Source organism: Notolabrus celidotus, chromosome 15 (genome assembly GCF_009762535.1).
Source record: "Notolabrus celidotus isolate fNotCel1 chromosome 15, fNotCel1.pri, whole genome shotgun sequence".
In the NCBI taxonomy this organism is placed as follows: Eukaryota; Metazoa; Chordata; class Actinopteri; order Labriformes; family Labridae; genus Notolabrus; species Notolabrus celidotus.
The window spans coordinates 24,543,743-24,570,227 of record NC_048286.1 but is presented as its reverse complement, the minus strand read 5'-3'; the positions used below and the strand labels follow the sequence as shown (position 1 = coordinate 24,570,227).

At 36.6% G+C, this 26,485-nt stretch overlaps 3 protein-coding genes and 1 long non-coding RNA gene across 7 annotated transcripts in view; 3 read left to right on the top strand and 1 right to left on the bottom strand.

Moving 5' to 3' along the window:
* The window catches only part of sgip1b (SH3GL interacting endocytic adaptor 1b), a 71,848-nt gene extending 66,495 nt beyond the window's left edge, over window positions 1-5,353 (top strand). The window contains exons 20-25 of the mRNA XM_034703182.1: window positions 168-323; window positions 464-596; window positions 685-887; window positions 1,050-1,114; window positions 1,437-1,601; window positions 1,744-5,353. Coding sequence (XP_034559073.1) covers window positions 168-323; window positions 464-596; window positions 685-887; window positions 1,050-1,114; window positions 1,437-1,601; window positions 1,744-1,766 — 745 coding nt within the window. The 3' untranslated portion in view covers window positions 1,767-5,353. The remainder of the gene's footprint in view (window positions 1-167; window positions 324-463; window positions 597-684; window positions 888-1,049; window positions 1,115-1,436; window positions 1,602-1,743) is intronic.
* LOC117826834 lies at window positions 83-14,194 on the bottom strand. The gene is made up of 4 exons (XR_004634099.1): window positions 13,998-14,194; window positions 1,419-1,595; window positions 457-884; window positions 83-320 (listed from the first exon to the last, which is right to left on the bottom strand). It is a non-coding gene; the product is annotated as an uncharacterized LOC117826834 (long non-coding RNA).
* Window positions 6,922-8,867, top strand: tctex1d1 (Tctex1 domain containing 1). 2 transcript variants are annotated; one of them, XM_034703194.1, is made up of 5 exons: window positions 6,922-7,021; window positions 7,286-7,434; window positions 7,875-7,966; window positions 8,304-8,428; window positions 8,523-8,867. In XM_034703194.1, exons 1-5 carry the CDS (start codon window positions 6,947-6,949, stop codon window positions 8,724-8,726), a joined length of 645 nt encoding a protein of 214 aa, XP_034559085.1. In that variant the 5' UTR covers window positions 6,922-6,946; the 3' UTR covers window positions 8,727-8,867. The 2 variants fall into 2 exon arrangements, with proteins under 2 accessions (XP_034559085.1, XP_034559086.1); XM_034703195.1 differs by having other exon boundaries at window positions 6,926-7,017.
* Window positions 13,452-26,090, top strand: mier1b (mesoderm induction early response 1b, transcriptional regulator). Of its 3 annotated transcripts, none has more exons than XM_034703185.1 (13): window positions 13,452-13,538; window positions 14,308-14,332; window positions 16,365-16,513; window positions 16,890-17,075; window positions 17,158-17,287; window positions 17,405-17,472; window positions 19,071-19,143; window positions 19,254-19,405; window positions 20,373-20,454; window positions 20,581-20,675; window positions 20,974-21,101; window positions 22,760-22,887; window positions 24,247-26,090. In XM_034703185.1, exons 1-13 carry the CDS (start codon window positions 13,530-13,532, stop codon window positions 24,558-24,560), a joined length of 1,539 nt encoding a protein of 512 aa, XP_034559076.1. In that variant the 5' UTR covers window positions 13,452-13,529; the 3' UTR covers window positions 24,561-26,090. The 3 variants fall into 3 exon arrangements, with proteins under 3 accessions (XP_034559076.1, XP_034559078.1, XP_034559077.1); XM_034703187.1 differs by having other exon boundaries at window positions 13,465-13,538; window positions 21,055-21,101; XM_034703186.1 differs by lacking the exon at window positions 13,452-13,538 and adding an exon at window positions 13,561-13,589.
* The last annotated feature ends 395 nt before the right edge of the window (window positions 26,091-26,485 follow it).

Genomic DNA, 26,485 nt, shown 5'->3' with positions numbered 1-26,485 from the left:
CAAGCAGCAGCATTTTGGACCGACTGATGTGAAGCAGGGATGCCAAGTAATTCAGAGGAAAAAGGAAGTTCTGGAAGTAGACAAGTGGCAGAAAAAAGATGATTTCTGTTTCTTAATTGTTTAACATGTTTGCATGAAGAACTGTCTCTCCTCTGCTTCCGTCCAAGATGTGTTGTGAAGATCACAGGGGAGATGGTGCTGTCTTTCCCCGCGGGAATTACCCGACATTTTTCCAGCCACCCGACTCAACCCATCCTCACTTTCTGCATCAGCAACTACAACCGACTGGAGCAGGTCCTCCCAAACCCACAGCTACTGTGCTGGTAAGAATAACACCACAGAAAGACTTACATGTAATGGTATCTCTTTGTTTTATTATGAATACATGATGCAAGTCTTCAGTTTTGGTGGTGTATTCACAAGAAGTACTTGAGTTACATTTATCCATCCTCTCACCTCTCAGTGATTCCACAGTGGACAGTGCAGAGACAAAGGAGTTCTGGGTAAATATGCCAAACCTGATGAGCCATCTGAAAAAAGTAGCTGAACAGAAGCCTCAGGCGACGTACTACAACGTGGACATGATCAAATATCAGGTATCTAACATCTGTTAATCTGTGAATCTGTTAGTGCCTCACTACAACATCAGCATATCTCAATATCTTTTGTTTCTTTTTGTCTCAGGTGTCAGCGGAGGGGATCCAGTCCACTCCTCTGAACCTGGCGTTGAGTTGGCGAGGTGATACCAACAGCACAGACCTTAGAATAGACTACAAATACAACACAGAAGCCATGGCCGCCCCCGTGCCCCTGCACGACCTCCAATTCCTGGTTCCCGTGGATGGAGGCATGGCCATGGTCCAGACCATGATACCCCCCGCCAACTGGTAAGGATGCATTAGGACCATGTTTAGAGGTTCATGTAGGAAGTTTCATTCGAAGGTTTTTCTACATTGATCATGGACCTAATGTTCTAATTTACAGCTTACAGCTGGTTACCCATCAGACATCAACTATTCCTTTGAAGTTCAAATTATTTTCTCTCTTAGGAATCCAGAGCAGCAGACAATACAGTGGAAAATCCCCAGTCTCTCTCATAGATCAGATAATGGAGGTGAGTATTCATTTTTGTCATTTTCTTACAGCTGATTGTTAAAAAATCTTTCGATGATTCTATTAAATCAATCAATAATAAAAACGTACATATGAACAGAGCCTTCACTCTTCTTCAGACATAAGATAAGACCTCCTTCTCTGTCATCACTTTATACATACACTAATGACATCTTTATATAAATTGTCATTGTTTTCTTTCTTACGTCTCACTTATGAGCTTAAATTTGTCTGATAGTTTTGGAGTTCTTCTGCGAAGGCGTTAAGGAAAGCTACAGTCTTCTTACAGAAGAAAACGTCCTTACTGTATCTGTGTCCTCTAGGAGTTGGGGCTCTTCTTGGCAGGTTTCAGATGGCCGATGGTTCTTATAAACCCTCTCAACTTTCGGTCCAGTTCACCAGTGAAGGCAGCACTCTGTCAGGGTGTGACATCCAGCTGGTTGGGACAGGCTACCGGCTGTCACTGATCAAAAAGAGGTTTGCTGCAGGTGAGTTTAAGCAAGAGAAAAGACGTGGTATTGATTATATTTTAAAACTAATACCTCTTTGGGTCAGTTCTCTAAATAAACAAGCATGCACATCCGTCTCTAAATCTCTCTCCTTTCTGTAATGTTGTGTTTTGCTTCACAGGGAAATATTTGGCGGATAATTAGTGGACCTGTTTGTGAATGGAACCAAAAGAATCAATGGCTCGTGACTGTGAAGACTGCAGATCCATCCCATGTTTAGTGCATTTGAAACTTTATCTTTAGCAGCCATTAGAGGTGATGATTGAGATTTATCAGATCAACAGAAAACACTCACACACACAGTTAATATCATATTCAGTAGAGTGGTTGCTGCTGAGTTTATGCAAGTAAATACAAGTCGTTACTTTGTGCACTTGGAACACTTAATGGGCTTTACATGGAGTAAAAATATAAGGAAACTCTGATTATTTGTTCTCGTTGACATATTTGTGGATTCATTCAGTGATCCAGCCTTATTCATTGCAATTTCTTTTGTCTTACCTGTTGTTATTGCAAATGCACTGTAAAAAAGAAAATGTGAATAGAGTATATAAAATCAAAACAATCTCAAACAAGGTGGAAAAGAATGGAAAATAAAAAAACGTATAGTATAGGGTTACTTTGCTGCTTTATTCTAATAGGTTTAGGTTTTATGGTCATATCTGATTTACACTGCCACATCCACCATGTGAGACCAGTCTTAAAAACTTTCTGAATACAAGTTATGTTGTTGTGTGGACAGCCTTTGAAGTGTCACATTCTTTTAGTCATCTGATTAAAGGTGACTGGTATGTTCTCTGTTCTAAAGGACCTGCAGCACTGGAATTACATCAGCTCTCTTGATCTGAAGGTGCTTTTATATGGAATTATAATCTAGCCTCAACCCTGATTGAATTTGGAGCACAGTCAAACTCATTTTAAAGTACTATGATTATATTTTGTAGATAAATTATGATCCCACAAAGAATACTTTACTTTTTTTTTCCATAATAAGATATTTTGCCAAGTTTTGTTTGCAACATCTAAAATTTAATTTTCAAATAAAGTTTAAAATGAACACATTTTTTAAATTAATATTGATAGTTTTCACTGAAATTGTTATAATGGCATTGATCTAAGAGGGAACAGACAGCTTTTATAATCAAAAAGCTTTAAAAGATAGATCCACCGACGAGCTCAAACCTGCCCCACAGCAAACAAAGATTCAAGCTAACAGTGAAAGCTGCTGTTGGTAGTCGCAGAGTAAACATCTGTTCAGAGAGAGGGACTGCGAATGTCAACACTATCCCTCCCAACACAGATTGGCATGTGCAGTCATGATAGTGCAGGACTCGTGACCAATCGGAGGACGTAGTAGGGGCCGCCCCTTAACCAATCAGGACAGAGGATTGGAGATTAGCTCTGATTGGTCCGTCATAACGGGAACGAGGGGAATAATAACATTGCTTGATACAAAGGCATTGGAAAACGCAGAGATTTCGCAATAGTCTCAAATTACTCCACTTACCGATGAGTACCGTTTGGCATTATGACCTTTTGTCCAAACCCAGCAGAAAAAAAGCAACGTTTTTTACACCATTCTTTCCAACAGCAGCTTTAACATGCTAATATTATGGAGTTTATGCTAGATCTGCCATTTGGTGTTGACGTCATCAAATAACTTTCTTTCTACTAGGGCTGGACAATACGGTTATTCACAGCTGTAGCATATTGTTTGTATGGAGTGGCTAAAGTAACGCTAATTATACCTTGCAAAATTGAAAAATAATGTAATATATTTTTGTGCTAGGAGAGCTAACATTAATAAGGTAGCCAAATAGCTTGAATAGATGCTGCTTATCCAGCAGGTGTTAGCTAGCTAACTAGCTAGCTAGGGTTATATCAAGACAACTTATCTGCAAGCTAACTGAGTAAAGACATACTTAAAAAAGGACCTCCACTAAACCATGTACGCAACTAAAATGTAATTGTTTTTTATATATTATTCAGCTTCTAAAACTACCCACAGAAAAGATTTGTATGCCTATGTTACATTGTGTTAGTGCCAGCAAACATGCTAATACATTGACAATACACGTGAACTTGTGTAATTTGCTCAAATTCAATGAGCTTCAATTCTACTGAATTTATCTCCAAAATATAATCTTTGTGCTTTTTTGGTGCTCAGATTTTTCCCATCATGCAATCAGGATTGAAGCACATATAATGCCAAACTTTTTCACGGGCATTTACCACTAATCTAATGACATTTTGTCATTAACGGGTGGTGTGGACAGAGAGTTGGAACTGAATTTGACCTGTTAATGAGCAAAATCATAACACTATCACCATGGCCATGTGCAATGCTAAGACACATCTATTTTCTGGCTTTACAGTGATATTTGTGGGGATGTGTGAAGGGTCCAAATTTGAATGTTGCGATACTCATGTGACCAACAGAAGCTGCTAACTTCAGTGGAACCAATAATTTAATCTGTAAATTTTACAGAAATGAAGTTTTAAGGGCCTTAAGGTGTGAGAGGTATACAGATCCAGATGTGAGTGCCATATGGTGGTGAATAGGAGCTTTAAGTTTCGGGAGAGATGTAGACGGGACCTGGACTGAAGGATTGTCAGAGTTGCCTTTGATGCTGCTTGAAAGTTGGCTAATTCCTTCGATTATGATCTATAATAGAGGTGTTGTAGAGTATTAAAGAGGACATCACAGAGTTATGAAAAGAAAAGTCTATCAAAAAACAGCACTATCCCTGTCGCTGTTTCATTTTCTTCCTTTTCCACCATGTTGAATAAATGTTTTATCATTTTCTAATAGCAATATTTAAAAACTTAAGTGTAAAAAGTGTACATAAACAAAGCTATGTTTCAAATATTTCTCTGGGCATCTGGATGTGTCTGTGGTTGTCTCTTGGTTTATTGATGTCAGCACTCATAATGCATTAGTAATAACATCACCACTCTTCATCTTTGTTTTAACATGTGGGTTTCTTGTAAAAAAAAATGTTACTGTTGATGAAAAACTCCAAACGGTGCCGCATGAAATCTGCATTTGTCCATCACAGGTCTTATCAATGCAATATCAATTCATCCATTTCAATACGGTCATGATTTGTGTGTTAATGTATAACTGTGCTATGAGAGGAGAATTTCTGCCTTCACTTTAACCTCCACTCTCTGTTTTTGCTGTTGTTGCACCTTCAGAAACCCATTGTCAATACATTTGGCATGTATGCATCGATATTCCCATACCATGCATCTGATATAGGTGTTAAACATTCTCCTGTGTTTGACTTGCACTCAAAACACACCTTAAATTTTTATCAATAAAATAGTTCATGGCTGCACACATGTTGAACATCACATTTCATAAAATGTTTTAATGTGTTGACTCACAGATGTAACGTCTTGTTAAGTTCTTGGAAAAGTAAATGAGAACATTTTTTTTTTGTTAGAAAGAAGAACAAAGTTTCTGTTTATAATGCTTATCTTTTTCTTTGCCTTATTTTTGAGCAAACACTTAGACCTCTGATATTGGAGGGTTTCTCTAAGTTTATTTTTCTGTAAGTTTATTTTTTCTACTGCATTTTGGCTGTATTCCTTTCACTGCGTTAGACACAGAATATGCAAACATTTCATGTAAATTTCCCATCCAAAGATTTTGAAAGTGAATATATGAAAAAAGTAAATATAATGTAATACCTGTTTTACTTGGTAATAAAGAAGAGGAAATATAAGACTTTTTTTTACATCTCGTTTGTTCGGTGATCTTGTTATTTACTCTGTTATCAGGCAAGTTGAGCAAACAATCTCATCACCAGGTTTTAAAATGTGTTTGTTTTCAGATCAGGTGTTGATTACAGACCTTGGAAAATGTATAACCAATAAGATACTGAGTTTTAAAAGGCTCAGAAAAACAGGAAATCTCACATATGTCCAAGACTTCTCAGCAAAATCCATAATATAAAGGTAATGTAGTATGATTTAAGCAACTGAGCAGCTAATTAGTAAAATTCTTGGTTAGAGGTGTAACAATGTTTAAACATGGAAAGTTCAATTCAGTCAAAGACTGGTGATTCAGTATGGTCATGGTTATCGTTAATACAATGTGAATAAAACAATAGTTTCTTTATTCACCTTACTGATTTAAGTCAATCATAAAATGAACACATAAATACAGCTTTGTTTTGAGTTGATAAAAGTGCATCGTACTACAAATCAAATATTATTCATAGACCTCTGAATTGAATTGGAATCAGTTTTATCTTGATACAGACTTTATGGTATTGGCAGATATTGTATTGTTTAAAGAACTGATAAAATATTGTTTAGAGATCAATCTTCTGGTGGTGAGATTAGTCCTCAATTGCAGTCAGTGACTTGAAAAGGGTTCCACTCATGAGCATTTCATGAGCTTTCAAACATATCTCATTGTTTTCATCAGCGGCTTCCAAATAAACACTGAAATTAAATATTATTGCGGTTATAGTCTATGGCAGGGCTATTCAATTAAATATTTGTTCTGGCCGCATTTATAGACTAAGGACATGAGCTGGGCCAGACATTTTTAGCAGACAGTGAGCAAAGTTAACCATTTAAAAGAAAAACAAATAGATAAGATAAACACACTGGATGTTTATTAACGTATTGCCACATCCAAAAGGGCATAAACACAATATAAGAGCAGTACTTAAACTAAACGTATGCTGAAATACTGCCTCTTTAAATTTTATATTTCAAACACAGAATTTCAGCACATTCTGACAGGTAAATACAAGCACGTTAAGGTGCATATGAACAAAAAAAACCACAGTTTGTCCCTGTCCATATTTGGTCCCATCTGAGACAGATGCTTTCAATGTTTGTAATAATGTTGGAATTTTTGTAAGAACTTGTCAGTGTTAGTAAAAGATATTTTTCTTGCCGGCCCAAGTCAGGGTTGCTTTCAGGCCGCATGTGGCCCACGGGCGGCTAATTGAATAGGGCTGGTCTATGGGCACTCATCAAGTAAATTTTGAGTTAAAATTTGCACTAAATTTTAAATTATCAATTTTAACTGTTGGAAAAAAAAAATAGCATGTTGGCAGCACAGTTAGTGTAGTTCATGCACTAGACCAGGAATTTCAGGTTATTAAATCTAATATTACTTTTAATATTATTGCATTGTGCTTCGTTTTGGTTTGAATCCATCCAATAGTACCATATGTGTTGAACTGTTTTACATTACAGGCCTAAATTGTTTGACTTTCATGACTTTCAAATATGTTTTCTTTTTAAATAAAGTTTCACATTTTTAAATAAAGTTTTAAAAAGTGAGCAGGAAGCCATCGATGGTTGCCATGACAACACCAAGCTCCACAGCTCTGGCTGCTTCGTTCTGCGCGTCTAAAGAGGATCTCAAGTCGGTACAAAGTTCATCATTTCCCTCAGTGATTACCACAATAGGAAATACAAGTTATTAATATGTTTTTTACCACATTATATTAGAAATAATGTTTAGAACCAGTTAGCTTGTTTTTGATTGAGGAGCTTGCGTTTGTCAGCAAAGTTGAAATATTAGCCTCATGCTTTTTGATACATACACTCTGTTGTGAAGCATTGGGTGCTGCGTTTGTGTTCCTTACTGTATCTCTCAACATATTAACTGAGCTGTCATCAATATATTGAAGCTATCTATCCTCTGGAGAAGAGCTACGGGCAGGAAAGGCGTCATGTCTGATGTTGGTAAAGACAAATCCCAAAAACGAGAGAAGAGGGCAGGAAAGGTGTCCACAGAGGGAAGTGTTGGAGTCAGAGGCAAGGACACGAGGACAAAAGAGTGAGTATACACATCATAAGTGCATATTAACCTTTAAATGCATTGCTGTAGGTCATCCTCATCAATTCAACACACCGCTTTTCTTATCAGCTCTTATCTTATTTCCTTTTTTTTAACTACTTGTATAGACTTTATTTGTGTTTTCTCACATTCTGAGTTACCTATTATACTCAATTGAGTGGTCGTGGAATAATTGAACCCCCCCTCCTTAAGGATGTAAAGTCAGGGTTCACGATATATCACCGATATCAAATACAACAGTACCAAACTATCACAACCATTGAAGAGAAAATAAAAAATTGCATGCATTCATTATCTATACTCACATAGATCTACCTGCACGGACATGTATAAGCACAGACATGCCCGCATAAGTGTAAAGTCTTATTTCTTATGTTGAAGTAAATACACCCTTCATTTCTCCTGATCATGTCTTTCAGCTCTATCAGCACTGTGTCAGGCATAACTGAAGCAGGACACCATGATGACAACGCTCGGATGACTGTTACGATGGAAAACACCTACCAGATGGGTGAGATAACAGTCACCTGTTTGACAAACATGCTGCACTACAGCAGAGTTGCCATATACAGACACTCTACAGCAGCTTAATACTAAAGTGGTCTGATGTATGAGGTTAGAGTATTTTGAAAATGTTTTGAAGTGTTTTGGAAATATTAAATTTGACTATTTTTGGTTTGTTTAATCTATGCATTTAGCCAAATGATTCCAGTACACAAATGCACTGATTGCAATAATGGTGCTTCTTTGAGTAAAAGTTTACATCATAATATTTCTACTAACATGAGCATAAGAAGTTAAACTTATCTGCCATTTCTCAATTTTCTTTAATTTGTTCTCCCTCACAGGACCTTACAAACGCTTCCCTGTCCCTGCCGTCACAGACATACTGAAGGATGTCCTCACCAGTTACCTCCAAGAGGAGAAATATGAAGTAGAGTGGTCTCAAAAAATGACAAAAACAATATCCGAGGTAAGTAAGACTGAAAAACAAAGTCATGCAACTACTTTTGAAAATTATATATTCTTTGATCTTGCTGATTTATTCTCTGGGTTGCCTTCTATAGGTGATAAAAGCCAGGGTCAAGGACCTGATGATTCCCAGATTCAAGATCGTGGTCCTGGTCCACATTGGCCAGCTTACTGGGCAGAGTATACAGATCAGCAGCCGCTGTCTCTGGGATGCATCTAATGACACATTTGCCTCTTACTCCTTCAAGAATAGCTCCCTGTTTGGTGTGGCAACTGTGTATGCTGTTTACTATGAGTGAATCGATGCGCCATGAACGGACTCTCAAAGGACACAAGACTCATTTTAGTCACAAAAGAACAGCTGCTGTTCAAGAGTTGTTTTTCATCTGTGTATTTTGCCTTGTAAAAAAAAGTGATAAACAGGAATCAATAAGAACGTTTCAAGGGTTTTATTTTTGATAGCATGGAAATTAGAATTATATGATCATGACAATGTTATCTTTTTAACTAATAACAATTGACAGTGGTGTTTTTCTCTAGCAAAGCTTGGAGAGGTCACTCTTTCGACAGCCTAAATTACAGCACTCTGATATTAATGCCTGGTTTTGGTCTCGCTGATAACGGCCCATCACTGGTCCAATCGTAGTCTTCAGTTTTGGCTCTCCGCTACCTGCCAAGACATGCCAGCCATTGTTTCATCACAAATCAAGTCTTCATTTTGAGTTTAACTTTGAGAAATGAACTTCAGAGCTACTAAAACTATTTGAAGTATACTCACTGCTGTATAAAGCATCCTCATCTCCCATCAGTCTTCTCCACCTGGATCCTCCACAGGTATACACCACTGCCCGGAGGAACGCACGTCCACAAAGCTTGAGTGTGTTTGTGTTATCCTGCGTCTGAACCTTTGCTACACACAACGTGCACAGCAGCAGGGCAGGCAGAAGTAAGGTCCTCATGTTGTTCATTCTCAGGTAACCCCTGTCCTGATCGCCTCCTTTTAATGTAGACTCGCCAGTGATGTCATCAACTTTTCCAAGTCTTCTCCAGGTGTGTAAACACTAAACAGTGTGTATTATCTTTAGTAACCATCATGTGCTTTTAACAGCGGATGCCAATCAGGTCATTTGGGATGTGTGTGGGAATCTACTCCATTGTGATGACCACTGATTGACTACATTTTGGTAAATGTCAGAGGAAGAATTGCTCTTTAATGTCCAAACTGCAGGTTTTTTATTGCCAGGGATTAAGCAAAGTGTGTCTTAATGGATCTCTTGAGATATCTGTTGTGCAGCAAACTTAGATGATGGGCCTCTACATAGCAACATGGTGTGGACTCCCTGCCTGCTATCATGAACATCAATCAGTCATTCCCAGAAGAGACAGTCACATTACCCGGTACACTTGTTTTCAGACTGAGACAAATAGAGTCAAGAGTGCGCTTGAAAAAACCATTACCATCTGAAAAAGGCTAAGAATAACCAAAATCAAAACTATATTAAAAGAAAAATACACGGTTAAACAAAACTCAAGCTGATGTAGCATGTCTTACTTATTTTACATATACAGAGTCAAACTCTGACTTTTTAGAACTGATGAGCTACTTTAAAAGCTGAACTTGCCACCACCAAGTACAGCACAGTGGAAGAAGCTGGACTCCAGACTCAAGAACATACTAGTAACCAGAAAAAGCTATGAAAAATATAGTTTGCTTGATGAGAATTTCTCAGATTTACTACAAACTTCTTTGTAGAAAATAAAAACAAGTTGAGAATGTACCTTTTCTATAAAAAAATATGCAATTCCAACAAAGGGTACGGTCTAGACGTGCTCTTTTTGTAAAGCGTCTTGAAATATCATATGTAATGATTGGGTGCTATTTAAATAAAGATTGATGTCAAAAATAACAAAAAATCCCCATGCTTGTTTAAAATGCAAGTAATTCATCGCAAAGTGTAAGTTATGTCAGCTCTGGTAACGTATACAGTGTTCATACATCAGATACCCCTGCTTTACAAACTTTAGTCTCTGGAGGGTTTTGTCTCCTTTATGGGACAAAAGGTTTTACATTTTCAGTAGTAAACTACACAAAAAAAAGTTAAACAACTACTTGTATCACTGTGAAACCATAAATGTAGTATGTAACTAAATGTAACTACAAGCAAACTCCTTCAAATGAAGTTGAACTGTTCTTTTAATACATGCAGTTAACTAATCTACTAATGCAGTGAATTACAGTGATCTCACTTTTGGGGAGTTCATAGTCAGTGGCTGCTTGGCAGTAGCTAACCTTTAAATTGGCTGCAGCTGCTTTTATCAAAACAAATGAGCATTTAAGCAAATTTTAGAAAACTTTATCTAACATTTCAGGAGTTGAACAGGCGTATTCACTGAATAAAAACAACAACAACAACATGTTCCAATAAAGCACAAGCCATCTTCAGATATAAGTATTTTGGTTTCGTCCAAACTTGATGTGACAGGCCGTCTATGTCTTTTCAAAATATCACATTTCTCAACATCTTGTAAACTTCATAAATATCCTTAATCCACATTCATGGATTTTTTATGGCTTTGTTAAATGTGCCAAATCTACTTGAAAAGCTTGATTATGTGTCAGATGTTGGATAAATGTGGACTCAAAGCAGCATTCAACTTTGCCAACATCACAGCCTGAACAAGTGAAGCTATACAGGGGAAAATGAAGAGTATTTTTGTTGTAAGCTCTTAAAAGAATATGAACTTTTCTTGGTATTGCGTACTGTTATAAAGTTGGTAGTTTTTTTTCCAGTGAGTGGTAAAAATCCTGAAGATGGAAAAAATAATAAAGGCCTGAAACTGCATTTGTCTTTGCTCCTTCTTTATAGGGGAAATAAATCAGGAACCACTTGGTGGTAATTGGCATTCGTGTTAATTCTCTTTACACTAAATTTAAAACAAACAAACAAAAACATAAAACATTCTCATCACAATAAGAATACTACAACTTATATAAGACAGTGCTGGGAAAAAGAGGCTAACATTGTGATATCTGAAGAAATGTGGCTTCAAATATGGCAAAATCAATCCTCATCCACAAATATTTTTTTCTGGAGATATTTCTGTTGTAAGAATGTTATTTGTTTTTTAATTACTCCTCATCAGAAATCCAAATCAAGTGGGTCACAATATTCCTGCTGGAGGGAGTGTGGAGCAGTTTCTGCTGACTTTTTTACTTTGCTGCTTTTCACATTATAACGAATACATTTATTTCATTACCTCTTAACAAAGCTTATTTTTCTTGCACAAGAGAAAAAGATTGATATTTGTAGAAAATATCTGCAATTCAATTCCCACTGGAAAACCGAGTAAATACAACGATTGGATGCAGCACCATCATAATAGTGGTCTTATTTAGTTCTTCTCAATACTATTCATTTCTCAGATTTAGTGTTTTGATATAATCTAGAAAAAAGGGTAATGATTTTATTTTTAAATATGGTGTCAGCGTTTAAACATTGATGTATGCGTAATGCTAGATTACTGAGCAACCTCTTTTTATATCATGAAACAATGATATCTTAATGAGGAAAAATACTGGAGGTTAAATAAGATGATAAAAGTCAACACAGGAAATTAAAATCACTAAAATAAAATACATTTCTTAGATAATAAAACACTTAAATATTAAACCATTAAAATAAAATAAGATGTTATACTTCAAATAAATAAATAAGTACATACATTAATAAAGTAGAATAAAGTGACTAACATTTGAACTAGATAATAAATAAATAGATAAATAAAAGTGTTAAGAATAAAACTCAATTAAAAGCAAGACTAAAAAGATAGGTCTTGAGTTTGCTTTTTAAAATGTTTATTTAGTGCTACTCATTACTATTAATTTATCAGATTCAAGTGTTCTGATGTAATCTAGAAACAGGGTAATGCTTTTATTTATTTATTTTAATCTGTGTCAGTGTTTAAACATTGATGTGTACATAATTCTAGGTTACTGAGCGACCTCTTTTTCATGTCTTTCATCATGTAACAATGATATCTTAATGAGGAAACACTGGAGGTAAATTAAGATGTTAAAACTCAACACAGGAAATTAAAATCACCAAAATAAAATACATTTCTAAGATAATAAAACATTAAAACATTACACCATTCCACGAAAATGAGTTGATATACTTAAAATAAATAAATAAATACGTAAGTGCATAATAAAGTAGAATAAAGTGACTAAAATTTGTACCAGATAATAAATACATAGATATATAAAAGTGTCAAGAATAAAACTCAATTAAAAGCAAAACTAAAAAGATAGGTCTTGAGTTTGCTTTTTAAAATGTTTATTTAGTGCTACTCATTACTATTAATTTATCAGATTCAAGTGTTCTGATATAATCTAGAAACAGGGTAATGTTTTTATTTATTTATTTTAATCTGTGTCAGTGTTTAAACATTGATGTGTACATAATTCTAGGTAACTGAGCGACCTCTTTTTCATGTCTTTCATCATGTAACAATGATATCTTAATGAGGAAACACTGGAGGTAAATTAAGATGTTAAAACTCAACACAGGAAATTAAAATCACCAAAATAAAATACATTTCTAAGATAATAAAACACTAAAACATTACACCATTCCACGAAAATGAGTTGATATACTTAAAATAAATAAATAAATACGTAAGTGCATACATTAATAAAGTAGAATAAAGTGACTAAAATTTGTACCAGATAATAAATACATAGATATATAAAAGTGTTAAGAATAAAACTCAATTAAAAGCAAGACTAAAAAGATAGGTCTTGAGTCTGCTTTTTAAAATGTTTATTTAGTGCTTCTCAATACTTTAATTTCCTATCATCTAGAAACAGGGTAATCCAATTTTTTTTTTCAAATATGGTGTCAGCGTTTAAACATTGATGTATACATAATGCTAGATTACTGACCTCTTTTTATTATATCATGTAACTTAATGTCACAGTAACATCCCTCACGCTGTAAAGCCCTCTGTTCTGTTCTTACTGTAATAATACTGCAGGTGGGCGGGGCTATACATCCGGGTACTGCCGCTGACCCTTGACGTGACCCTGCAGGATTGCAAACATGGCGGAGGTAAGAAAGTGAAATAAATATAAGGAAAATATTAATTTGTGCTGCGAGCTGGTAATTTCTACCGAATGAAGCATGTTTTTAATGTTGTATCTTTAAAACACGGACACAGTAACCCGCTGTTTACGTAGTTTGATTCGAAGCTTTTCTTTAAAGAGGTTGTTTAGTAAACTTCGGGTTTAGCTAACGTTAGCCGTGTTAGCACTGACGGAAGGTAGCTGCAGCATTAACGATGTTACTTCGCGGTTTTCTTTAAGAACACTTCTTTAGAAACGTTTTCACTTCTCTTCGTGGAAGTGTTTTCTTCACAGGGGAGACTGTCTTTGTTTTTTTAATCATTATACCCCGACTGTGGATCCTAAGCTGAACTTAGACGCGTTAGCTCAATATAAAAAGCAGAATTAGCTCGCACTTTGTAATATAAGTTAGCCAGGTGAGGAGATCAACCTAGTAAGCACTCACCTATCGCAGCCAGCTGTGTTTGAATGCACACAACACAGAGTTCATCATGTTGAAATGCAGTCTACATGTTCCTACAGGACGTGGTGACAGGCTTCTTTGTTTCTTTTCTTACTGATCTGCAGTCAGAGTCCGCCGCGCTTTTTTTCTCCCCTCACATGAAACACTTTAAGCTCCTTTGCCCCTGACTGTAACTTTAATGTGTCATGTTTTCTACCACTGCGAACACTTTATGATTACTCATGTGATAAGACATGTCTTCCTGAAGCTGTTGTATAACTTTATCTGTGTTTCTCTCTCTCTCGGTTTGTAGCCCTCCCTCGGGAACTCGAGCCCAGGTACTGAGATATAACTCTTTCTTTTCTACTCAACTCAACTTTGTTTATATAACACCTTTAATACATAAGAACATGTAGCCCAGAGTGCTTCACAGAATAACAGAGACAGGAAACAACTGCAATGGTAAAATTATAAAAGGCATGATTTATAAATAAAATACTTAAAAATAAAATAAACACAGTCGAATTGACAAAATAAGAAAAGTTAAAAATAAGGTAGCATTAACAAGATCAGATGAAAACAATAAATAAATATATAATTAAATAAGATAAATATGTAAAAGCAACGATTAAAATAATAATGATTAAAATAATAATATAAATAATAATTCTGTTGAATCTATTACCCACACTGAAACATATTCAGATAGATTACTCAACTTTTAAGAGTAAAGTAAGGGAAATACATCCTCTAATGTCCAACACTAAAAAATAAAAATAAAATATTCCTAAACTAAAGCATAAACTTCTACTAAAAGTTATGTTACTTATCAGATTGTAATCCTATAATGCCCATTAATAATGATAATACATTATTTATGATACATGCTCTCTGCTGGTGAATAAACAACTGATATGTTTGTGAAAAATAGGTGATTAATGTTTTAATTATGATACTTCTTCCCACTCCTTTTCGGACATGTTACAAAATTCATATATATATATATTTTTGCATTTTTTTGTAACGTTTACTTTTTTTAGGGGGGGGGGTGTCTTTTTGTTTATTTGTATTTTTTGTTTTGTTTACATGTTCGAAATAAACACTTAGAAACAAACAAACAAACAAACATCAACTTTTTAAAAAGTTAAAAATACAGAGAAAATAACGCTTTTATTACTAAGGTGTTATGGACAAATATTAGTCCCTATGTAACACAATAAACATCATTAAACATAAAGGTATAACCTTTGATTTTATTTATTTATTGCACATTTGAAAGAACAAAACAAAACATTGCTGTTCAATAACACGAGCCAACATATAACAGGTAAATTCAATAATAAAACTAACTATTAACATGTTGTGTGCAGGAGGTGCCAAAAAAAACCAACAGGCTTGTCGAGTGGCCCTCCAAAGAAAACAATCAACACAAAGACAAAGTATCAATGTAGAACAGAATATCTACATACAAAACAAAAACAGATTAATAAGAGGGAGTAAGATTTAAAACAATGATGAAAAGATCAGTTGTACAGCTATAATCAGATTTGATTGGATACTTTAGAGTTGTATAGAAACACAAAAAATGTATTATACACAAAAACTTGTGTAACTTTTTATACCCTTCTGTCATTCCCTTTATTATCTCAGTTTTAAATATGAATGAAATGCAACTTATCTTGTTTTGGATCATTCTGGAGAACAGTACAGCCAAATAAGTATTGTTGATTAGGTGTCTGAAGACTCAGCTGTTCAGGGAACACTTAGGCACTTAACCTGACCCTTCTCCTCTTTTCCTCAGGGATAGAATGAATCAGAGGGTCTAAAACCCAGCTCAAATTGAATATTTAGCACTGAATATTGAATGCTGTTGATGTTGAGCGATATTGTTGACTTGATTTATTTGTTGTGATTAGCTGTGGCTACATTATCTTTAACAAAAACAAAAAAATGGCACTTCTTCTGGCACTAGATGGCAGAACCTGCGGCCAATCAACTTGAAGCACTTTGTTGCACTTACTAAGGATTTTCCCTCCAGTCTGAATTCTTGCTTGTGTTGTACGTCGCTTTGGACAAAAGCGTCTGCTAAGTAAAATTGTAGAATTGTAGGTTAATTCAGGAATTTTGTTTGCTTCAAATATTGCATTAATTAGTTTAGAGTTTAAAAGAATAAACATGTTTCAGGCAGATCTGATCTTTATCACCCATACTGAAAATCATCTGTTTAATTTGTGAATACTCAAACAAACAGTATAAGCTGGACCTTAATTTGATTACTTTATACATAATATCCTCAAACAAAAGTTTGCCCTGTCAAATTTCAGTCTAAATTAGTTACAACGTTAACATGATTTGGGGTTACTTTTCCAGGAGGTTCAGCAGGTTCCGTTGACCATGATTTCGACCCATCAGCAGATATGCTTGTCCATGACTTTGACGATGAACGCACCCTGGAGGAAGAGGAAAGGTTGGAGGCATCAGACGAGACCAACGCTAATGAGATTGAAGATCTTGCACGGGTGAGTTTCAGACTTTGTGGTTCTTTTGGTTTGTGGTTCAGCATTTGATCATAGTCTTTTTTATTTTTCAGATATACATTTAGAACAACAACAACAACAACAACAGTAACACAGGACAGTCACAGACAAAAACAAACATATCCTACTCCCTATTCCCACAGCACTAGATCCTCATTAAGCACACAGCCAGACAATTAAACAAAAACATGTATGTGGCTCAGCATTTGAAAAGTGTTATCATGATAAAAATGTCAGGTTCCATTCCTAAGGATAGAATTTAATGTTATATTTCGACCAAATTAACTCCCCGATGAAGGTTTGAATGTTTATGAACATTTTCACAAGTTCTGAAACAATGCCAACTTTCCTTTAACAGGAGGGAGAGATGCCCATTCACGAGCTGCTGAATCTGTACGGTTATGGGGGCAGTTCACCAGCAGATGAGGATGAAGAGGAGGATGAAGAACCAGAGGAAGAAGAGGACGATGAGGAAGAGGATGATGAGGAGGACTTGGATAATGATGAAAGTAGCAGAAGTACCAGCGAGTTAAAAAGAAATGAGGTATGTTGATTTATATGGTTTCCATGAAGCGCATCTGTCATCATCATTGTTTAGAATCTTACAACCTGTCATGTGTTTTCAGGGTGAGGGTCCAAAGATCTCATCAGGACAGGGGGATGAGGCCCAGGTATCGCCTGAGGTCCGCACACGCTCAGTGAGGTCCCTCGGCACAGCAGAACTTATTCGTCCACAGAAACTCAAATACTTTGAAAGTATGTACTCCCTTTTTCATCCTGCAGCTCCATGATGAGTGCTGATGTCTGTTAGATAATGCAGCAGATCTTCAGGTTAAATCTGTCTGAATAACGACGTGTCACACTGTTTCTCAGGTAACAATGATGCAGAGGAGGAGTCGGATGAAGATGAGGACTATGTTCCATCTGAAGACTGGAAAAAGGTTTGCAATATTTTCGTGCTTTTCAGATGATTTGAAGCGTGTGCAGGGTCAGTTCCTCTTCACGTTTACAAATACAGGACTAACAATAGATCCTCTATGATGGATTTATCACTATACAAATCCCCATGCTGTAAAAGGAGAGAGACTTGTCAGCTCAATCCAACATCAGTGATTATGATATCTGAAGCAGCTGTCAGAATATTACAGGGACATGATTCAGACTGAGAAATACAGGACTCAGTTTTTATGACACGAAGAATTAAAAGGTATACGGGGTCAACATTTCTCTCTCTGTCTCTTTCTTTCTTTCTCCCTGTCTCTCTTTCTTACTTTCTGTCTGTCTCTCTCTGTCTTAATTTCTTTATTCATTCTCTCTTACTTTCTTTTGCCTCTCTTAATTTCTTTTTCTTTGTCTCTCTCTGTTACTTCATCTTCTCCGTCTCTCTTTCTTACTGTCTTTCTTTTTCTCTATCTCTCGCTTTCTTTCTTTTTTTCGTTCTCTCTCTCTTACTTTCTGTCTTTTGTCTCTCTCTCTTTTAATTTCTTTCTCTCTGTCTCTCTCTTACTCTTTCTCTGTCTCTTTTTCTTACTTTCTTTCTCTGTCTCTTTTTCTTACTTTCTTTCTCTGTCTCTCTTCTCTGTCTCCCTCTTTCTTACTTTCTTCTTCTGTCTCTCTCTTACTTTCTGTTTTTTCTTTCTGTCTCTCTTTTTCACTTTGTCTTTCTCTCTCTTCCTTACCTTTATTCATTCTCTCTTACTTTCTTTCTTTTGTCTCTTTCTTTCTTTCTCCTTCTCTCTCATACCTTCTTTCTGTCTTTCAGTCTCTCTTTATCATTCTTAATTTATTTATCTCTGTCTCTCTGTTTCTCCCCTGTTTCTTTCTTTCTTTCTTTCTTTCTCCTTCTCTTTATTCTTTGTTTACATCTATGTCTCTCAATTTCTTCTTTTTCTCCCTCTTTCACTGTCTTTCTTTTATTTATTTCGTTCTCTTTCTCTTCTGTCGTTCTTTCTCTGTCCCTCTTTCTTTCTCTCAGTCTCTCACTGTCTTTCTTCCTCTCCCCCCTGTCTTTCTTTGCATACTCGTTTGTTTGCTGATTTGCTCTCTTATTTGGGAGGTAAAACATGTTTGTTCATGTTGTTGTTGTTGTTGTTATGTCAGAGCTACCTTAAAGTAAACGTTCAAATTCTCCAGCTCAGTTGTTTTTCACTGTTTTGTGACTGAAGAAGAGAATGTTCAGTAAATCATTCTAATTTGTCTCTAACAGCATTTTATTGTAGCTGCTGATAATTTATCTCTCCATCAGAAATGTTTGAGAACACCACGCTGTGTCTTGCCCTGTTAACTCAAATTGAAGTCTTGCGAAGTTCTTGTTTGCTCATTGACTCAATAAATAATTGTTAGCTGTCATTTTACAGACTGTCCAGTGAACCCAGTGGTTATTGGTAGATTTAAATGTTTGAGGCCAAGCAGCTGTGTGCCCACAGCAGACATACTACACTGAACTTTACAGAATAGAGAACATGTTCAAGAAAGCAAATGTTGCAAAATTTGAGCAGAAATGACAGAAAACTCTAAATGGTGTGTTTGTGACCAACAGGAGATCATGGTGGGCTCCATGTATCAGGCAGAAACTCCAGTTGGCCTGTGTAAATACAAAGACAATGAGAAAGGTGAGTCTCACCATCAACATCTGTTTTTTTTTATCTCAAAACTTCCACAAGAAGTGAAGTTTGTATAGAAGACAGAAAAGTTTAACTTTCACGTTGTCTGTTTCCTGAAGTTTATGAAAACGATGACCAGCTGTTGTGGAACCCTGAGTGTCTCTCTGAAGACAAAGTGGTGGAGTTTTTGACAGAGGCATCGAGGCGGACAGGAGAGGAGAAGGGAGTGGAGGCAATCCCAGAAGGATCCCATATCAAAGACAATGAACAGGTAACGGCAGCAGACATTACGCTTGTATTGGAGGACAAGTCTTCCCAATGTCAACATTCATTCAAACTCATGAAAATATTTAAACCAGTGTTGATTCTTCTGCTGCCTGTGCAGCAACACCCTGATGGATTAGAATTGGTTGTTTAACCCTCCTGTTATGTTCGTTTCTCTGGAACAGCAATAATGTTCCTGGGTCAATTTGACCCGGGGTGTATTCAATCATCCAAAAGTGTCCGAACCCCAAAAAATCCAGATACGCCTTTTTTTAAATCAAATTTTTAGCCCCACTACTAACCATTTAAATCAACATTTAGTCCATTGGTGTTTTTTAATTCTCACAGATCATGGTTTAATAAGGATAACTCACTCGTTAACATTCATGTTAAAACTTTTTTAAGATACATTGGAAAGCCCTAAATATAAATACAATAGTTTAACATGACATATATTTTTTATTTTTTTTATTTTACATTTAGAATTTTTCTCTTTTATTAACACGACACCTCTTCTGTCACATGCTGCCCAGATTTGTATGCTGCATTTAGCTGGTTTGGAAGGCATATATTGCCTAAAATAGACTTTAAAAAGGGTCAATTTGACCCACAACATAACAGGAGGGTTGATATGTATGTTTGCGAGATGATGCAGTATGAACATCAATTCATAAAAGTTGATTCTCTCAAAGACAGAATTTTAAGCCCCATTGAAATTGTCAGTTCAGTTTTACACCCCTCAAGTCTCCCCTTTAAAGTCACGGGTGTGTTATGGTGGGAGCTTCCACAAAGAGAAGGGAGGACAAGAAGTTTTGAGAGGCTTAATGATATGTAGTTTGTCTTTTCATGGGGTTGTTGACATTTAGAAAAATGCCCACCATTCTACCATGAACCAAATGTATGTGCTAATGTTGTATGACATGTTAATATCTATTCACATGGGTTAACTTGTATTATCATTTGTTTCTGTGCAGGCTTTGTATGAACTGGTGAAATGTGACTTTGACACAGAAGAAGCTTTAAGAAGACTGAGGTTTAATGTAAAAGCAGCCAGAGGTGAGGACAACAAAGCCACTGGTGCAGCATGCTACGGCTAACATGCTGCTCAGTGCTTTAAAACAATGTGACATTTATTTTAAGATCTTTCAAACGCAACATAACAATTCATTCTCTTTGTAACAGAGGAGCTCTCTGTCTGGACCGAAGAGGAATGTAGAAATTTTGAACAAGGACTAAAAGCTTATGGGAAAGACTTTCATTTAATACAGGCCAACAAGGTAGGTCCACATGATCCTCATGAATTGATAATGATGACATTAATTGAACATTCATGTTGATTTGTCTGCTGTTCTGGCTGTTGGATGCTCAAGGTTGTAATCAGCTACATTTCAACCTTGTCGCATTTTGAGACAAATCAAATGTAATGTTTTTTTTTATTCTATTAAAAGTATGTTAAAATGATAAAAGCTGTTAGATGATAATTTGATTTGTCTCTGATTTGAAAATGAACTGAATCTATCTCTTCAGATGATGGTAATAATGGTTATTTCATGTCTGCTGAATTAAATCTTTCAGGTGAGAACTAGGTCTGTAGGAGAATGTGTGGCCTTTTATTACATGTGGAAGAAGTCTGAGCGTTATGATTTCTTTGCACAGCAAACCAGACTTGGGAAAAGGAAATACAACCTTCACCCCGGTGTCACGTAAGTTTTCATTCAATTCAGAATCAGTGAATTTTTGAATGAAACAAACTGGTCCCTTTACGTGTTAATGTGTGTGGATATGCTTTTGTGTCCCAATTTTACAACAGAGGTTTCATTATTCAAAATCACAAACATCAAAGAGACTTATGTAAAGGGCTTTTGTTATGTGTTTATGTGTGAAAATCAGGGATGTGTCCATAATATCTCAAAATAAGTTCATGAAAAAGTGCACCTTATATTCATGATCAATAGGGTTAATTTCCCTTTAAAGGAAACAAGGTGACAGAGATGCCCAGTGTTTCAGTGGATTTCAAGATGGTTGTTCATTTACAATCCCAAATACGTTAAGACATTTTGTAAAATGTTACTGAAAACAGAATTTGATGCTTTGTAAATATTTTGAACCCCATATTGAATTCAAAGTTGTGCAAAGACAACATATCAGATGTTGAAACTAGGGACGCACAATATTATCGGTATCGGCCCGGGCGATATTGGCTTTAAAATGAACTGTTGGTAATCGGCCAACACGCCGATATCCCACCGATATAATTAACCAATAAAATAATGGGCTGCTGCACACATGTCGGGCTCAAGTTTTAATTTAAGCAGCAGTCTGTAAGGTACATGTAGTTGAATAATTTAGGCCCATTTACTGTAAACCATTTTATTTAATTTGGGTTTAATTGCTGTAAAGTTGCACTTTTCACATGTTCCCTGTGAACAGAGGTTAGGTTTACTTACTTTGTCAAATGTGAAATTAGCCAAATTTTGCCCTGGTTGTGGGTTTTGTTATGATTGTCTCAGGGAGAGCATCATCACAGTTTTAAGTAGGATGTATCTTTTTGTATGAATTTTGTTTGAAAGCAATTGTGATAGATAAATATGCAGTTTTAAGTATTAAGTATTTTTCTTATTTTGCACAAGAAATGAATATTACATGACAAATGTGATAACCATAATACTGTACACTAATTCTAATACAGAAGAGAGTTGATGATTTCTGCAATTAGGTGTGCGGGAAAAAATATTGGTATCGGTAATCTGCTAAATAAGTTCTAAAATAGTGGCATATAGGTAAAAAATCTGATATTGTGCATCCCTAGTTGAAACTGGTCTTTCCTGAAAAAGGCATTGGTCTGAATGGCAGCAAGTGATAATCTACGTCCTTTATTTATTGTTAACCATTAATGGCGCCTTCCCAAACTTAATGGTGTGCTAGTCAGGTAGTCCCTCTCCTTTAAAGAACAGAGGACGCTGCATCCATGATTTCAAAAAAGAATGTTAAATTGAGATACATCAGACAACAGGACAGTTTTCCATCTCCCCTCAGTCCTTCTTAAATAGACTCTGGCCTGTCTGGTTTTCAACCATCCCTTTTGTACAGAGATTTCTTCAGATGTTCTCAATCTTTTAATGATATTATGTACTGCAGATTATGAAACCTCCAAATTCTTTGCAATGTTACACTGAGGAACTTTATTCTAAAATGATTGAAACTATTAGCTCGTGCAGTCTCTCACAGTGTTGAACCTCTTCCCACCATTACTTCTCCCAGTCATGTTACTAACCTGTTTGTTGGCATCAAATTTGAAATGTACAGTTTGAATCCGTAGTCAAGGTTGTGTATGATGACTTGTTTGCTGTTGTGTCATCAGGGATTACATGGACAGATTACTAGATGAGACAGAGAGTGCTACATCCAGTAGGGCAGCTTCACCTCCACCCACCACCTCCAGCAGCAGCACCAGCCACTCAGAGAAGGAAGACAGCAGCAGTCAGAACGGTGAGATCAATATGAGTGGGCACAGATATTATTTTAGGATAGTATTATTTATATTAACCCAGCTGAGACATAAGTTGCAAAATCTGTGGAAACAAATGCAAATATTTTTTTAACTGTCTTTAGTTGGTGAGTATTCTTTTTATGGTACTAGCTCCATGAGTGAGAGCAGGCAAAAGTTGCAGAATTTGACAGCTCTAGGGCCTGTGTCCATTAACAGTATTTCAGTATTTTCATGAATTTAATTTCCATTTGCTCCTCATTTTACTTACTTGCTGTTACTAGGTTTCAAAAGTTTTCCTGAGGAACTTCCCTTCCCTTTGTGATGACCGTTTAGACCACTTTAAAATCCTCTGGATGTTTCATGTTTCTTTTATTCGATGGAACTTTCAAAGAAAATGTAAAAACAGTTGATAGAAATCCTGTCGAGGTACGAGTGACAGCTCTACACCATGTTCCAAATTATGCAAGTTGCATTCATGAGGCGATCCTCTTTTGTATTTTCCTCCATGGAGGAAAAGACGCTAGTGTTCATGCATGAGCACAATGCACCGCCACATGCCTCACGTTATTCCAAGGACAGGATGGCATCTCAGGGCTTTAAAGTGGATCGCTTCATGAACTGGCCGGCTTGCTCACCTGATCTCCACCCGACTGAGAACTTGTGGTCAATGATAAAGGAGATAATTTACGGTAATGGCAAGAAATACAGCCCAAAAGAGCATCTTTGAAAAAGCAATACAAGGTGCAGCTCACAGAGTCAGCAGAGAAGTCATCAGAAACTAAATCAGTTTACCTCTGACCCTCACTGAAAGAAAAGGAGGATATATTGGACATTTCAGAAACACTTTAGATTTGAAATGTTTCAAAGACTAAAGAAAACTGTTGTTTTTGTTGAAGTTTGAATACAGTTGTAGTAAATATTTACTCTTATCACCAACTTGCATAATAATAATTTGGCACACTAATTTCTGCAGATTCTACATTTATTTAAAAATACAGCCGAGAAGCATCATTTTAACCACACAGTTGAAGAAATATATTCACTATCTGACTTCCTTACAAATTTGAAAACAATTGTTAACATAGTTTTTAAAATATTCACAAAAATGCAACTTTCATGATAATTTGGAACACTGTGTAGACCTTGAAATAATTCCTTCCTTAGAAATGAGTTTGGTTACTTTCTCCTCTCTACAGACCTCCACCATTGTTAATGACAAAGTTGATAACAGAAGTTCTGCCCCTTCTCAAAAGTATGCTGTTAGTGGACACAGGCCCTTACTGTTTTAACCAGTACAAGTTTTGGTTGCTTTTTATGGTAAATGTTGTCAAAACCCTTATCTAATTGTTTTGTGATAGGTATTGCCAGCCACAACTCCAGCCACCCGATCGAAGATCCTCAGTTACTCCCAGCAAATCCAGTCAAACCTGAGCCCACTCAGACCAACGGTCCCTCCCATCTCACGGTTGAAGCTCCGCCTCCCATTTCAGACAACAACTCCAATGGTTGCAGTCAACCCAGTGCGCCCAATCACGACCGAAACGGATCTCTGGAGCCCGAACTGGACCACAGAGACACGGAAACACAAGAGAGGCCGGCCAAGAGATGCAGGACGGAGGCGGAGCAGCTGGGCCAGAGTGACGTAGAACCATCCAGAACACAGGAGAATTGAAGGACCCGGAGGTCCAGAGCTCGAGATGTATACTAAAAAACACTGAACTGGGGTGAAAGAATCGTCCAAACTTTGTCACAGTAGAGATAAGAGGATGATGAAGATGAGCCCCCTGTTGGCTCGTGAGCACATTTTCTCCTGATAGAAAAGACTCCCTCATAAGGTCAAAGGTCACTGAGAGTCACACCTTGAAGAACACAGCCAGCCAAACTGCAGCTGGTCCTCCAGGAGGTGCAGCAGCCTCCCTCATCTCTCCAACCCACATCCATGTACTGACTGCCTGCTAAGCTCATCCCAAAGCACCACAGCACCATCACATCCTCCATAAAGACAAAAAAAACATCTCCTCCATCATCGTCTCTGTTCCCTCTCTGGAGACTTGACTGACAACATTTTGCCAAGAATATCCTTTTTTTCTATTTGTACTCAAAGAAAAGAAATCACCCATGATATTTTTTTACACGAGAGATATTTATATTTTTTAGCAAAAGAAAACTATGATGGGTAGCTGCAGTTCAAGCTATTTGAACATTTGATGAAACAGGCGACACGTTGAAAAGGATTATATGTTTAAGTTTGTCAAAAAGAGGCAAAGTAGGCAAACGAGTCCGGCTGTTGTGTAGCTGGTCATCTTTAGTTGCACTTTGATTGTATTTTCTCTTTGTTATCAATAAGGAGTGGCGTGGAAACCCAGCAGAAATACATTTTCACTCCTTCACTTCTGAACCTGCTCCGACATCTGTGTATCATGGCTGTTTGTTGGATTCTTATAAATGAACCCATGGGTGGCTCCCCCTGCAGGTTTGTTTGTGTAAAGCAGCTGACATCAGTGATGTCCTGTATTATAACTCATCATCTTAGAAGATGGCTGTATTTTTGGATTTCCATGGTCAGTGCTTTGCTCGACGCTTTGTTTTTACTAGACAGAATGTCCGTGATTTTTAATGTAAAGTTTGTATAGATTTCTTACCTTGAGCAGTTGGTACATTTTTTATAACTGTTAACTGTCAGTTCATCTCTGTATTTTCTGGTCTTCCTTGTAGCCTGCACTTTTTTGTTGACAAATCTTTTGCTCTGAGATGGATGTAATAAAAAAATAGCCATTCCTCCTTTCCCTCTCTGCCCAGCAGCACTTCCCATTCCTGTGTGACCTCGCTCGATCTGACATGTTTGTTGCAGATAGCCTCGTCTTTTGTCTGCAGTCGAGTGTGCAGCTTGCCTTTGGTGAAAAAACCTCTTTAAGTGCTTAGTTTTCACCAATATTTACTGTCCCTTCCTGCGGTCAGTGGCTTCAGAGCAGTTAAACAGTCCAGGTTGAGGGGTGCCAGACCTTCAGTTGTTTTTGGTACAGTAGCTGTTCAGCTTAACGCTTCTGTGTTTTACTTTCATTCACACATTAAGATAAGTTTGTCTCAGATAATGTTGATCCATGTAGTCCTTTCTTTCTCTTTTGTTGACAATGATGTCTTGTTAATTTTTTTCTTTGTAAATGATGACATGAATAAAAGTGAAGTGTATTCCAAAACTGGTTATGAATGGAATAGCATTGATTCTATTTAATAAATGTATCGAGTCTAAATAGTTGTACTGTGAGATGTACGATCACTTAACTCATTTATTCCCACTAGTCTGGAGTTCTGAGTCAGTGTTAACTCCCTCTTTATACACACTAAACAGACTGACATTAAAGCTGCTGTTGGTAGTCACAGAGTAAACATCTGTTCAGAGAGAGGGACTTCGAATGACAACACTAACCCTCCCAACCAGATTTCCTCCTAGCCCCCCAACACAGATCGGCGTGTGCAGTCATGATAGTGCAGGACTCATTACCAATTAGAGGACGTAGTAGGGGCCGCCCCTTAACCAATCAGGACAAAGGTTTGCAGATTAGCTATGATTGGTCCGTCATAACGGGAACGAGGGGA

What these genes read in the sequence shown, in the direction of transcription:
- tctex1d1 (XM_034703194.1), top strand. Translation starts at nt 6,947, where the DNA reads ATGGTTGCCATGACAACACCAAGCTCCACAGCTCTGGCTGCTTCGTTC. An exon ending in CTAAAGAGGATCTCAAGTCG is followed by an intron (nt 7,022 to 7,285) that starts GTACAAAGTTCA and finishes AATATATTGAAG; the next exon opens with CTATCTATCCTCTGGAGAAG. An exon ending in AAGGACACGAGGACAAAAGA is followed by an intron (nt 7,435 to 7,874) that starts GTGAGTATACAC and finishes CATGTCTTTCAG; the next exon opens with CTCTATCAGCACTGTGTCAG.
- mier1b (XM_034703185.1), top strand. An exon ending in GAAACTCAAATACTTTGAAA is followed by an intron (nt 17,288 to 17,404) that starts GTATGTACTCCC and finishes ACTGTTTCTCAG; the next exon opens with GTAACAATGATGCAGAGGAG. An exon ending in TAATGTAAAAGCAGCCAGAG is followed by an intron (nt 20,455 to 20,580) that starts GTGAGGACAACA and finishes TCTTTGTAACAG; the next exon opens with AGGAGCTCTCTGTCTGGACC.